The sequence below is a fragment of the Eutrigla gurnardus genome (assembly GCF_963514095.1).
Source record: "Eutrigla gurnardus genome assembly, chromosome: 21".
NCBI lineage: Eukaryota > Metazoa > Chordata > Actinopteri > Perciformes > Triglidae > Eutrigla > Eutrigla gurnardus.
In genome coordinates, this window is record NC_139932.1 from 18,508,609 (window position 1) to 18,523,120 (window position 14,512).

A 14,512-nucleotide genomic window follows, 5' to 3' on the forward strand; every position below is an offset into this window, starting at 1 on the left:
AAGAACAAAGCAGCATGAGAATTATAGCTATCTTTTATCCATTGTGAAACTGAAGCTACTCTACGAGGAGGGGAGTGCTGGCTGGATAAATTGCTGTTGAATTGAAGTGATGAAGGGTTTCTGTAAGGGTCGGGGCTTATTTACTCAGCCTTTATTAAACCACACTGAAACATAATGGAAATAAGCAGCACATGTTGCGACTTGCTCTAAGATCCAACCTGCCACTTCCCATTTCACTTCACAATGAACCAGGCGAGCGTTGAGGCCTTTTAATGTTTACCCAACGAGGCCGTTCATCACAGGGGATGACGTGTTGGGGGGCCGAGGTGGGTCAAGACGGTCCTTGACTATAAACAGCAAATCCTTGTGCTGACCAATATCGGAGGTAAATAGCATTCAGAGTATCTTTCTCCCTTCCCTGTTTATCTTCACTTAAAATAGAGCAGCCAAATTGCTGATCTTTATCGGAAACTGGGGAGTAAAAAAAGAAAAAAAGAAAAGTCTATAGCAAAGCCAAGGGCCTTGGCCAGTCCATTTCCCCCCAAGTAGAACCACAGAATCAGTCCCAGAGGAGGGCTGAAGGCTAGACGGGCAGCCTTGGCTGCTTTCAATCCAGGTTCACCATGACATCAATCAGAAATGCAACAGGACGCCATACGATGATGCTTCGTGTTTCCAAGTCGAGGAATAGGTTTTTGTGTTTTTATAAATGGGAGAAAATGATGCTCAATAAGCATAATAAAAACATCTTTACAGAGACCTGGTTCTGGATTCATCCTGGATCAATCTGCACTTGACGGGGAGACCAGCTGGACCAGCTGGACAGAGACCAGGACTCTGGTGGGACTAGAGGAGGTGGACTCGCCGCTGCTGTTTACATTCCTCCTGATTCAAATTATACTTAACAAATTATTAAACTGAGTTTTAAAATAGAAAGGCAATGGGACAAAAATCCATGTTGTCCAGTAGAACAAAGACAACGAGTAAATGATTGTATTTCAGGTTCAGAGAAATTAATGGGATGATGATTTATACGAGCAGACAGGTCGCCTTTCCCTGAACTACAGACAGTGACCACGTCTCAGAGAGTTTGCTGCCCTTTCAGTCTTAGAGATTTCCACACAGAGACTGTCTGCTGGGTTTATATCTGATGAAGCACAATACCTCTGCTTCCCTCCCAGAGGTCTGACAACACAATCCTGCCGACGTTGGAGGCACCCAAAGGCCAAAAGGACAGTCCAGTGTCTGAAACCTTAAATATGAAGTCCATTTCAAATGCCGCTTCACATCATGACAAAAAAAGGATCTTATTTCTATAACAGTGAGAGGACATCGTGGCCCAGGGTGCTGTCTTTAATTCCTCTTAGGGAATACTGACTTTTGTCCCGACAAGTAAGAAAAATAGACTGATTGCTTTCAGTTTTGATCATTTTTTTAGTGTTGCACCAAAGAAATCATCGACTAACACAGGATTTTGTCGACTGAACTGATTCGTTGATTTAAAATCGACAGATCTGTCATGCTTAGGTTCTCCACAAACAATTTTAAGGACTGATAAATCACACGATGGGCCTAATAGGACTTTTTACCATTGACTTGCATTGGGAAAGACGTCTGCAAATCTGAGGATAATTGCTGTTTTGGAGGTAAATGAAGTTCTACGAAGGCTGGGGATTGTCCTGCGACCTCCTACGTTATAGCTGTCAGATTGAAACAGTGTCATCCATATAAAATATGAAGCATGGTCCTCTAGTTGGTGCTCACGGTGAAACCCAATGTCAAACAAATAGTTAGTCGCTCAAATAGGTAATAAAAGCAACGCTGGTCAATCACACAACAGTGGTTCATAGTCGCGATATGCTGTCAAGACATTGTTGTCATCAAAACAAAAAGCGTCCTAACCAATAAAAACACTCCATAAACACTTAACCACCCTTGAGAAGGTTTTCAGTGTGATTAAAAAGGTCCGGCCCTGAAGGAGCCGTGTAGGGAACCATGGATTACATTAAAAAAATCACACACACACACACACACACAGACACACACACACACACACACACACACACACACACACACACACACACACACACACACACACACACACACACACACACACACACACACAGACACACACACAGACACACACACACACACACACCCTTGGATGGAATTAGGCAGGAGTCCCAGTGGAAGACAATTGAGCTGATTAAATGTTGCTTTCCTAATTGAGAGAGCCAAGCTAATTTACTTTGAATCCCAGATCTTTTTCCTGCGCTGCACGCGAGAAAGTAATTAATAAACTCTGAATGTCTAATTATAAGTTATGATTAGAGAGTGTGGTTAATTTACCAGGATACTTTGGAGAAGTTTTGAAAAATGTATTTACACTGGAATTAATAGGGAGGGGAGCGTGTGTGTACTGCACGGCATTTAATGGTTTTCTAGTCACATCTATTTTTCTTTTTACATATGTGAATAATAGAAAGCCAATCTATCACACAAACAATATGTCTTAGTGATACAATGCACAGTGTTGGATCCCCGTTTTACCTTACTGCCTTTTGCTGTAAGTGTTTTCCTGTGGCGCCATCTGCAGGATAAAAGGTGCAGGGATCAGATACTGATGCCGACTGTGAACCTGCATAAGTAGACACGTTGAAAATGGTGACAGCGACTCATGAGATTATTAAAAATAGAATCAGAGAACAAACACCAGGGGTCAGATATTTGCAAGTATGATAACAGCTACAGAAAGCAGGACGACACACATGGTTTTATTTTTAAAAAGTAGACGTCTTGACTTGTCATAGCAGGAAAAGCACAGTTGTACTTTATGACAGAGACTTAAGATAAAATTCATTCATTCATTTTTTTGTATTATTTATTTATTTAAATTGTTTTCCATTTCTATTTATTTATTCATTTAAAAGAAAAAGAAAATGATGTATATATGTCGTGCTGTATAATGTACTCCAATTTCGATTTCAATAAAAAATTGAATGAAATATATAAATATATAATTCTACTACCAATCCTTGTTTACCACAACTTTTATTGGAAGTTTTCTCCAAACGCAGTAATTCCAAATGTATTTACATCTCATACCCAACTGTGTCTTACAGAAACTCAATTAGACAATTCCTTTCCCAAAAAAAACCCTCATCACATAACAACATACATTTTTAAAAACGTCCCTATCCTCCTGAATCAAAAGAAATTCACTTTAAAATAATAAATTGTGCGTATCCGTCTGTTGATTTGGAATAGAAACCAATAACTGCATGTTTTGTGATCATTCTGAAACTATTGATCTGTTTATTTTCACTATGTACGCATTCTGAAAAGGACATTATATCTACGGCCTCATCACAGACAATCACAAAGATGACTTTCTGGGTCATAACATTATGATACTGGTGAAATTATTTAAGACTTCCTCCTAGCTGAGTGCCTGGTGTCCCTGAGCAAGACACCTCACCCCAATTGCTCCTGACGAGCTGGCTGTCGCCCTGCGTGGTTGACTCTGCCGTCGGTGTGTGAATGTGTGCGTGGATGGGTGAATGTCAGTCATTCCTGTAAAGGGCTTTGGAGAAAAGCGTGATATAAATGAGGCCTGACTTTTAAGACTTTTACCAGAACTGAAATCCTGCATATAAGAGACGTTTATACAATTTTTTCTATCTTCATCACTCACACGTACTATTAAAAAAGGTGAAAGCAAGGTTTAGAGCGTTTCCCCTATATTAAAACTCAAATTGCAGAAAACCATTTCTAAAAATGTATTTATATTCTTAACTTTCCTTTTATTTAATAGCATTAAAGTCTCCATCTGTTTGTATCTGTCTGTTTGTATGCACCTGTTCCTCTGTGGCAATGCAATGTTCTTGATGCCATGTTTGCACAAATAAAACAATTTAGTTAAACAAACAGCGGCTCAGTTGTGACACAGCTCTCTGTGGTCACCATTAATGTCGTTACACCTGCCATGTCATGTCATGTCAGCCTCAGAAAGGTTTAATACCCTGAAAGTGAAGCTATTAATCATTTTATTATTGATATAATATTATGTGTCATAATACCTTATGTGACAACAGAATAGTCTTATTTGGTTCACTCTCATCATTCCTCTCTTTTTTAAGTTTTATTTGTATTTTATACTTTGAACATGAGGCATATAATATGGAATATGTTGTTAACTTGATGATTTTATATGCTAAATTGTTTTTGCACTGCTGTAACAAAAACTATCCCCAAACTTATCACTTTCCCAATTGTATTCCAGAACTATCTCAAATCTCTCAAATTGATGAATTTGAACACTTTAATATATTTATAGACGATATATATATATAATACTTTTTTATCCACAGATTTTTATATTTATTTTATTTTTCTTAATGTATTGACAAAAGTATGTGGAGCAGTCTAATCTGCTGTATAAGTGAAATTATTAAATAAAGTTTGTAAAAAAAAAAAACAATGACAATTAGCAGTTAGCAAAGTTAGCAGCTAACTTAGCCTGTGAACATATTCGAGCAGTTAGCTAAACTTCAGAAGTTGGAAATAAAACACATATTCGACTTACGTCTTCCAGGTGATTGATGACGTCACTCCGTGTCCGCTGGATGTGTAGAAGAAGCCACCTGCTAGCATGCTAAGCTAACCGGTGACAGCGGTTCGTTTTGTTTACGAGTTTTGTTTTCGCGGCACTTTCTCTTCTTCTTCTACTACTTCTATACACGAGGCTGTCTTGAGTGACATCACGTTATTTTCCAAACGTCATTGACGCTGCGTTCGGTCAGAGATAGGAAAGCGTTGACGGGGCAACTCAACAGTACAACAGTTGATAAGAGATGTCGTTGACAGTTGCAGTTGGGCGTCCATGTTTGTTTGTCTTTAAGCCACTTCCGGAATATTCAGCGCCAACGTTCGATTGTGGAAACTCCTAGTTCACTTGAACGGAGCATTAACGTCAGACTTGAGGAATGACTAAAAAAATCTGATTTTTTTTTTTTTTTAAATCATCCTCTCGACCTTTTCTTCATGTTATCTTTCCATCATATTTATTAAAATATTAATATTAAAATATATAATCACGTTATTTTCCGCTCTGCAGCCTTCTCCAAACTAACAAATAAAACCATAAATGAAAGAAAATCACTTTTTTTTGTTTAGTTTGCCGTTTTATTATTCTTCCAAGGCAAGCCGAGTTCCCTCGCTCACCACCCACATGAAACACACAACACGGAAACGCAAGTACAGTATACATAAAGAGGATGACAGATACTAAACTTTTACTAAATAAATTAAGGCAAATATTTGTGGATTTCTAGCAATAAATTCAATATTACAAACCTTTAGTGACAGAACTCAGGAAGAACAGGAAGGGAAAAATGAGGCCAACCAAAAAGACCCTGCCAAGAATAAAGGCAATAATTGGTGGGGAATTGTTTTCACAAATATACTTACTATTTTAATGTGAATATGTGTGTATGAATATAAATGAGATTGATGGAGTAGTTCCTCAATTTGAGGTCCTTATGTATGACAGAAATACTGTTGACTGTGTACTAAGATTTCTTCTCATTAAAAATGTTTTTATTAATCACGACCTTACTATTTTCATTGTATATTCAGAGAAGCTCCCCGATAGTAGCTGGATGTTAACCCAAGTTAACCCAACAACAGACGGCCTGGAAACACAAAGGGTTTCACAACACATCATAAAACATAAGGCAAAGTGAGAAACACCTTTCTACGATTATCGGGATCCAAACAAACACAAAGAAATCACAATAACAAATGTGTTTCTGGTTGATCAAATGATTGTCATTTCACTCTTGAATAAATACATTTAAAAAAACATCATGCAGTCAAAAAAATTGTGGTTAAAAAAAAAAAAACATGCATGTTTTGCTGTATAGGCAGCATACCACGAGTTCATACTTCGACCACGTAAATGAGAATATTCTGCAGCGGCTCATCCTTACAGGAAAGTCTATTAGTAAGCATTAATAAAAAAGGAGCAAGGTAACATCGTTTATGGCAAGACTCGTATGGATTTAGTCATGAAAGGTAAATGTTCTTGTAACCCGACGGAGGGAGGCAACAATGGAAGCACGTTCCCTCTCTGTTCAGACTTCCACACACGGCATTCAGCTGCGTTCACAACAAAAGATCAAATAAATCCTGGTCCCAGTCCATTTAGTGTGTCACAGCCTAAATGGAACAGGGCCAGGATTGATGTCATTAATTACACTTGTGTTTACCCTGCAATGGCACACATTGTTAAAGGCATAAAACAAACACACACTTCATGTAGAGCACACACATTTGGCATTCAAGCAAACAAACCAATGACAGAGCAAGTCAAACTAAACATGGGTAGACATTTAATTACAGGCAAGTTTTGACATAATGATATGATAAAGGTTACTTTTATGTGCCACGTTATTATGAAGCTGGGCGACAAATAAAAAAAGGAACAATCTGAATATACAGATGCTTCCATAGAGGCTAATGGCCTCATTGAGATGAGGTGATGTCCTGTAAAGTCATTTTTTACTTTATTTTATTTTAAGATGTTCATCGCTAACTTTTAAAAAGCAACAGGCTCATTTCCACGGCGTGGCTCAGTCTGGGCTCGACTCACTTCTGGTGCCGGGTCCTTTTTTAACATTTTTTTTTTTAATCAATTTCGTTTTCACACTGCAATCAAATCTTCAGCTGATCGCCATAGCAACGGGACACAACCAAACAGAGGAACATCGGTACTTTACTTTACACCTTTACTTGAAAAGATGACCAACTTTTTTTTTGCGTGAACAGTTAAGAGGCGGGAGGAACAATCGATTCTATGATGCATCGCGATGCCTTGTTGAACCATTTTGCGTTGATGCAGTAAAGTCTATAATTTATATTAATTAATTAATAAAAACATTTTGGGGGGGGGGGATCTTTCCACATTTTATTATAAGAAATGTAGCACATCAACTGTATCATACAAATGGTTTGAAAGCTTTGAAGGAAAGATTTGAATCATATTTAAATCTAAAATAGAGATGCATCGTGAACCGTTGAATAATCGGATGGTGAGGTGACTGATGATTCCCACCACTAGCAGACAGTGTCACGGCTCTTTGTCAATGCGTTTTATTTGTCTATTTAAAAAGTGGCATCGGTTTGGCTCGCTTGGAACCTCGACCAACCAAAGTACTGGGTTCTGTACACGACTTTCCTGAAGAAAAGCCAAACAAAAAGGACCTGGGAGTGAGTAGAACTGTGTCGGTCAGTGGAAACGTGGCATACATGGAACACAGCCTTCTATGGGAGAGTCTCTCCACCAACGTTGAGAGAACCCGCCGAGCTCGGTCCTTGTGAGTGCAACAGGAGTAAAGTAGAGCCCTAAGTGTTTGCTGTTGGAGAGGGTTATAATGCATCGGGACACGTCTTGGTTGAATATGTAGACCGCCTTTCTTTGGAATGAAAGCCTTTCAGGTTATAAATATTTCATAATAATCCGTCATGTTTCCTGTGCAGCGCGGTTCAGTCCGGCCGGTTGCGTCGCCGGAGGCCGGACGCTGGCTGCTCCGCTCCGACCTCCTCGATATTCAACCCGTAGGGTTTCTCTAGTGAAGGCATGAGCTCAGAGGCCTCCTCCTCCTCCTCCTCCTCTTCATCCTCCTCCTCCTCCTCATTCCCCTCCTCCTCCGCTTCCCCGTCTGACTCCTCGGTGACGAGCTCCTTCATCTCCTCATCTTCCGTCGCGCCTTCCAGATGCCGTTGATAGACCTTCTCAAAGGCCTCCGCCGTCCCTTGAGAGCTCTGCTCGTCCGCCGCAGAAGCTTCTGGCGCCGAGGCGTCGTTGGCACCGAGCGACTCGATGAGGTCGTCCAGATTACGCTCGCAGGACGCCTCTGAAAGACACAGGGACGTAGAGGTATGACATACTGGATTCCACAGTCGGTGTATGGATGAAGGTATACGTTTGGAGAAACACGGAGAAAAAGCATCCCCTCAACGCCGCCAGCCTCCATTGACAAAAACAAAAGCAATTATAACCCTGAACTACACGGGAGTTGCTGGTCTACTGCTGCCTCGATCAATTACTTTATTTGTGTTACGTGACTTTGAGGTTCGACCAACGCAGCGATAAACTGTTCTGTGGAGTAAAATGACTGTTTTTGACAATGGGAGTCTTTTTGTCTTACTTCCTAAAAGTAAATCATACATAAACTTAATAAAAACAAATATAAATTAAAAAAAGGCACAGTGGGAATAAGGAATAGCAGAGAAATGTGAAAGAAATTTGCATAGAAAAACATGGGAGAAGCAAAAAAAGTGTTATATATATGAATATATATTATATTATGTTCTATAAATATTTAGGATGTTTCCATGATATCTGCTTTGTATAAACATCTTGAAGTATCAATAGGCTTCTACTGTATGTCACTGTTCATCAAAATATATATTTTGTACTGAAATATTTTAATTTATCAATATTACTCAAAACTTAATGTAAGAAAATAAAGTTAATGGGAGGTTGCACCTTTTTTGCAAATTATACTTCGACCTCATTCATAAAAGTAAAATCAGATGCAAAACTCGTGTTTCGATGTCGCCGCTCAAGTTGAAGTTCAAATGGCGGTTTGGTCACAACAAAGATATCCGTCATGCTGACATAGTGATTAAAAGGATTGTGACTCAGTGTTAAGTTGATTCCTGAGTAGATCAGCCCACCGTTCAGCGGCGGACAGTCCATCCCTCGCTTCTTCATCAGGTGCCGGATGGTCTGGAGTTGAGACATGATCTCGTTCTTCTGGTCCTGAGCCACCGACTTCACACTGAGGAGACAAGGGAAAACACACCAGACAGACTAAAAAAAACTATAAATAAAACTACAATAAATAAATAAATAAAATTATATCCTTTCTGTGCGATTCTCTAATTTAAATGGAGGACGGTTTTTCTACAATCTCAGACGCCCAAACAGATGACCCTGGCTGATACACTTTAAAATAAACATTAATTATTTAAAGCCCATACGATATGATAATAATAATTATTATTATTATTATTATTATTATTATACATGTAATTTCTATACTTTCTGAACACAAAGACGCTTAATGTATATGACTTTACCAACCGTTGTCAACATGAATATATTTCTTTTTAATAACATGTTTAATTAAATCTTATTGCCTCCACGTTGACATTGATACACATCACTCCTTTTCGTTATTACCTTCCACAATAAAAGCCCTCAGTATTTACACGGTATCTCTGTTTACCCGGGGAACTTAAATTACGACAAATCGTCTCAGTGACTTTATTAATGCTGCAGGAAAAGCGAGAGTAGAGGCCAGTTAAGTAGGGGATCGGGTTTCTCCCGACGCAGCCGAAGCACATGAACTCATCACTCACCAGTTGGTGAGCGGGTCCAGCTGCGTGAGGATGGAGTTGAGCATTCTCTCCGTCTGCGCCAACCTTTGTTCCAGCTCATTTAACTGGTTCTCTGCACACAAACACACAAACACACACACGGAGGGAATAGAAACCCCGATATCACATCCCAGTAACCAAAAACACGTTACAAAACGTCCAAGAGCACGCGATTACACACCTGCCTCCACTGATTTTTTGGCTCCTTTTGCAAATTTGTCCTTCTGCGCCTGCTCGTCCGCAGACTTGATCTGCCAGTTGAAAAGAAGATATAAACGATATATATATGGATCTTTGGACTTTTCCCCCCCGTGCGTTGTGATTCATCTCGATGACGTTACCTTCAAGAACTTGTAGGCGGCGAACACGCCGACCCCGATGGCGTAGAGGGGCATCAGCGTGAACACGTAGCCCTTGTTGCTGCCGGGTTTGAACTTGTCGCTCTTCAGCTCTTGCTCCATCAGCTTCTTCATCTGCTGCATGTTCTCGTGGGTCTGAGGGGCACCGGGGGCGTTGGCGGCCATGGGCTGACCCCTCACGGTGCCCGGACCTGATGCTGCTGCAAGAAGACGAGGGGGGGTCAGAGGTCAGATGGTGAAAGAAAAAAAAAGAAAAAATAGGTTTGACTGTGTCCTGAGCTCCGGTCTTTCAAAGTGAAGCCAAAGCTGAAGCTACTTAAGCTTGCATTCTCTCTGCTGGCCATCAGGGGGCGACTCCTCTGGTTACGAGAAAGAAGAAGTCTGATTCACGCTGGATTGAAGACCATAAACTCATGTTTGGAATGTTTACAGAGATAATAAATCAAGAGAGAAGTAGGACTACTTTCTCATAGACAATAAGATTTGTTTCTCTCCCCCTGCTGGCCATTAGAAAGAATGCAACTTTAAGGCACTTTTAACACTTATCAGTTTTGTTGTCTTATCCAACGCCAATGACTGATATAGTTTGTCCCCTTTGATATTAGCGTCGTCCCGGTGAGTTTGACATCATCGCAACATGATTCAGCGCCGATAGTCGTCATTTTTAATGATTCATAACGGTTGGGTTTGCCGATAAAATAATTAAATTTTTTAAATGCGGTACTTTGGCTCCGATGTGAGCTGCAGTCACCAGGGCTCTGGTCTTTTACTTGATTTATTTTAACTTTATAAAACTTAAGGGAACTATTATATATTTAATTTTTAGTTCGACTCAAACATACACTTTAAGGAATTTCAACAATGTTATTCTAAATATGGACACCTTTTGACATTTTTTTAAATTTAAAATAAAAAAATATGTATTTCATTTATCGGTTTCAAAATATCGATTATCGCTCTCCTAGATTAGAAATTATCGCTATCGGCCCTGAATAAGCCACATCAGTCGAGCCCTCCTACGGACGGCTCCTGAACGCACCACGGCAGATCTTATGTTTTTTTATGTGGGAATTAAAAAAGAAAAAAGAAAAGAGTTTAAGGACACCGACTTACCTGACCTACACCACAGTGCGGCTTGTGTTTAACAGCGTACTGTACCTTTAAGAGACGGACTTTAATGGACGTTAGTGCACGATCGCACGTTTTTGGTGCCAAAAATAAATAAATAAACCACCCCTACCTTTCCTGGCGTAGCGGGGGTCAAACCGGGTCTCCTTGCCCCCGGTGCCGCCGCCGCCGACCCCGAACATCCTCGGCAGCACGACGAACGTGAAGAGCACGCCCGTGAACGCCAGCGCGACTTGTTGTGATGAAGACAAAACCATCCTCCCGTGAAAACACACACGCACGCGCACACACACACGAACACGGCTAAACCGCTAAAATGACGTAGCTCGGGAGACGCGGAGCCGTGAGGCTGACACACAATGAACAGCAACGCGGAGATCGAGACCTTAAAAACGGGCTGTTCTGCGCTAAACAGCTGCGCTCTGATCAGCTGCGATAACAGCAACAGGACTTCCGGGGAGGGCGCTTTCAGAATAAAAGCGTCAACTGGGAGAATGAAACGGCCTGTCACTGGATTAAAAATAAATAATAATAATGATAATTCACAGGTTTTATATAGCACTTTTTAAACTACTAAAGATGTATCCTGTACAATGTATGCTTATTTGTATTTTTTACTTTATATTTCATTTTATTTTACTTTATTTTTATCGTGAGTCCTGTGCTTTTAATTCTGCTTTTCAAAAATTTAGTTTGCACTGCGGCTAAGTATGATTGCTTGTGCTGTCAAGTTGCCAGGCAACCTGCTGAGCCTCCAGAAAGTCTGCACAAAGAAATCGTTGATGTTTTTGGTGTAATTTAGTGATGGTTTTTTTTCCCTGTATCATAACAAAAAAGAAAAGAAAAGAAAAAGACACAAAACTACTGTGGCATACGATCCTGTTTTCAGGAATATGGGTCAGCATTGAAGGAGCTGGAACATCTGCTCTTTTCATCTACATTTCTCTTTGGTTTAGTCCAGCTGACTTTGAAGGCTTGTCCTGATTTGTTTTGCAAACTCGGTGGTGTATGTTGATGTGCTCGCTGGGTGATTTGAATAGCAACAACAAATCACACAGCATTCAAATTAACCGTACCCCATTTAAATGCTGCTTTTGCTATACAACCTGAAACTTCACAATAATTATATTCTGAACTTCATTATATCGCCAATAAGTGTTTTTAGGGGGTGTGATAGAAAAAATTAAGAGTTCTGTGCTTTTATTTTGAATGCTACGTAGCCACACATCCGGGACTCCTCGTTCGAGGTGTTCTCTGGTAGTAACACACCAAGGAAGGAACGCGACTGCCCCCTGCCGGCTTCAGAGATGCATTACATTTCTGTTTGAACCCTGACTCATTTCGTGCCGATGCAAAGACAAGCATCAGTTCAGGTTTACTGTATAAATATACGGTGTACTTTTTTATTATTTTAAATATGTGCGTATATATATATATTTATATATATATATATATATATATGTATCATTCAATTTAAAAATAATAATCTTTATACCATGGTCTGGGTGAATACTCGATTCTGATTGGCTGGAGGGTGTAGGTTAAAAAGTGTTAATGTACACCTAGGAAAGACGTTCCGTCAAATTGCCTGATGACAGTTCTAAATTATTGCGCTGGCTCATATCATAAAAACGATTTAGGAAACTATCTGTGAACTTCGATTCTTTGAAACAAAGTTTCGCATCATCCTCTGGACACGGGTGTCCCTCAAGGCTCAGTATTAGGACCGCTTCTGTTCTCACTATACACCAGATCACTAGGTTCTGTTATCACATCGCATGGATTCTCCTACCATTGCTACGCAGATGACACCCAGCTGTTCCTCTCTTTTCCCCCGTCCTCTGACACCCACATTGCAACTCGCATCTCGGACTGTCTGGCTGACATCTCTGTCTGGACAACTGCACATCACCTCAAGCTTAACCTGAATAAAACCGAACTCCTCTTCATCCCAGGGAAAGACTGCCCTCGCATGGACCTGTCGGTCACTGTCGAGGGCATCACAGTATTGCCGTCGTCAACTGCGAGGAACCTGGGTGTAATCCTCGATGACCAACTATCCTGCACCCCCAACATCACTGCTGTGGCCCGATCCTGCAGATTTGCCCTCTACAACATCCGCAGGATTCGGACCCTCCTCACAAAGGACGCAACGCAACTCCTGGTCCAAGCACTGGTCATCTCCCGCCTTGACTACTGCAACTCTCTCCTGGCCGGACTCCCGGCCTCTGCGAATAAACCATTGCAGCGTATCCAGAACGCTGCAGCACGCCTGATCTTCAATCTACCCAAATTCTCCCACGTGACCCCCCTCCTCCGTGACCTCCACTGGCTCCCTGTTGCAGCACGCATCCAATTCAAGACGATGACACTGGCCTTCAGGGCCATCAATGGAACGGCACCCATCTACCTTCAAACACTGGTCAAACCTCATGCCCCGAAGCGAGCACTTCGCTCCTCTACTTCAGCTGGCCGGCTGGTACCACCATCGCTGAAATCAAACAAATGTCGCTCAGCAAAGTCCAGACTCTTCTCTGTTCTGGTCCTCAGTGGTGGAACGAACTCCCGACTAATGTCAGGACAGCAGAGTCATTTGCCATCTTCCGAAAAAGGCTCAAGACTCACCTGTTCAGACTTCACCTCGACTAGCATGACCCACTAACACCCCCCCCAAAAAAAAACTTACCTATAGCACTCTGATCGTAGCACTGTTGCTCTTGAACTACTAGTTTACTCAGATGAGGACCTAACACTTGTTCTATTTTTAGCTCTTACTTTATCAGCAATGATTCGTTGTGGTTTCCTTGTTTCCTTCTTTTGACAAATGTACTTATTGTAAGTCGCTTTGGACAAAAGCGTCTGCTAAATGACCTAAATGTAAATGTAAATGTAAATGTAAATGTAAATGTAAATGTAAATGTAAATGTAAATGGACACACACACGCGGTAAGTCGTGCACTGGCCTTCTGAAATGATACTTTGTATCACGTAACGTAAGGTTAAGCCATCATCTAACTTCCCATTACTGATCAACTGCTGCCGCCGCGGTCGGGTCGCTATAGCCACGTTGCTTGGCAACGCCTGCATACGGGAGATATTAAATAGTCCGCTCGACTTGTAAAGATAAAAAAAACCTTACGATTTTAACTCTAAAACACATTAAAGTATTATTAATTGATTAAATATTTCTTTCTTTCGTAGGTGACCATGGTATAAGCGGGATAATGCCCTTCGAGGTGTCCATTAACAGAAATGAATGGACGACGCGGAGGCGCGTCGGACGGTTGCTTCCGCGAAGCCACCTCGTCTGGCATGATCCCTTACTTATCGGGCAACTTTTGGAAAAAAACTACATCACCGGGAAAGGGGATGTCTGAATTTTTGAGATGTATGACATAATTAGAATATGCTGATAATGTACTTTATATACAACACGATTTTGGCCATGTGTTGTAAACAAACACAACAATACAACATTTAAAATAAATAAATACAATAGAAATAGAGAAAGATCACGTCTCATCCAGACCTGGTCGCATCCAGACCTGGTCTAATACAGACCTGGTCTAATCCGGACC

At 40.8% G+C, this 14,512-nt stretch overlaps 1 protein-coding gene across 2 annotated transcripts; it reads right to left on the reverse strand.

Annotated features, from left to right (window-relative positions):
• Positions 1 to 6,939: 6,939 nt before the first annotated feature.
• LOC311032531 (uncharacterized protein) lies at positions 6,940 to 11,410 on the reverse strand. 2 transcript variants are annotated; one of them, XM_084039397.1, is made up of 6 exons: positions 11,047 to 11,410; positions 9,789 to 10,003; positions 9,629 to 9,698; positions 9,430 to 9,520; positions 8,743 to 8,846; positions 6,940 to 7,916 (listed from the first exon to the last, which is right to left on the reverse strand). In XM_084039397.1, exons 1-6 carry the CDS (start codon positions 11,189 to 11,191, stop codon positions 7,546 to 7,548), a joined length of 996 nt encoding a protein of 331 aa, XP_083895523.1. In that variant the 5' UTR covers positions 11,192 to 11,410; the 3' UTR covers positions 6,940 to 7,545. The 2 variants fall into 2 exon arrangements, with proteins under 2 accessions (XP_083895523.1, XP_083895522.1); XM_084039396.1 differs by having other exon boundaries at positions 9,789 to 10,006; positions 11,047 to 11,408.
• Positions 11,411 to 14,512: the final 3,102 nt, after the last annotated feature.

What these genes read in the sequence shown, in the direction of transcription:
- LOC311032531 (XM_084039396.1), bottom strand. Translation starts at nt 11,191, where the DNA reads ATGGTTTTGTCTTCATCACAACAAGTCGCGCTGGCGTTCACGGGCGTG. An exon ending in CCCCCGCTACGCCAGGAAAG is followed by an intron (nt 10,007 to 11,046) that starts GTAGGGGTGGTT and finishes GTCTTCTTGCAG; the next exon opens with CAGCATCAGGTCCGGGCACC. An exon ending in CAAAAAATCAGTGGAGGCAG is followed by an intron (nt 9,521 to 9,628) that starts GTGTGTAATCGC and finishes GTTTGTGTGCAG; the next exon opens with AGAACCAGTTAAATGAGCTG.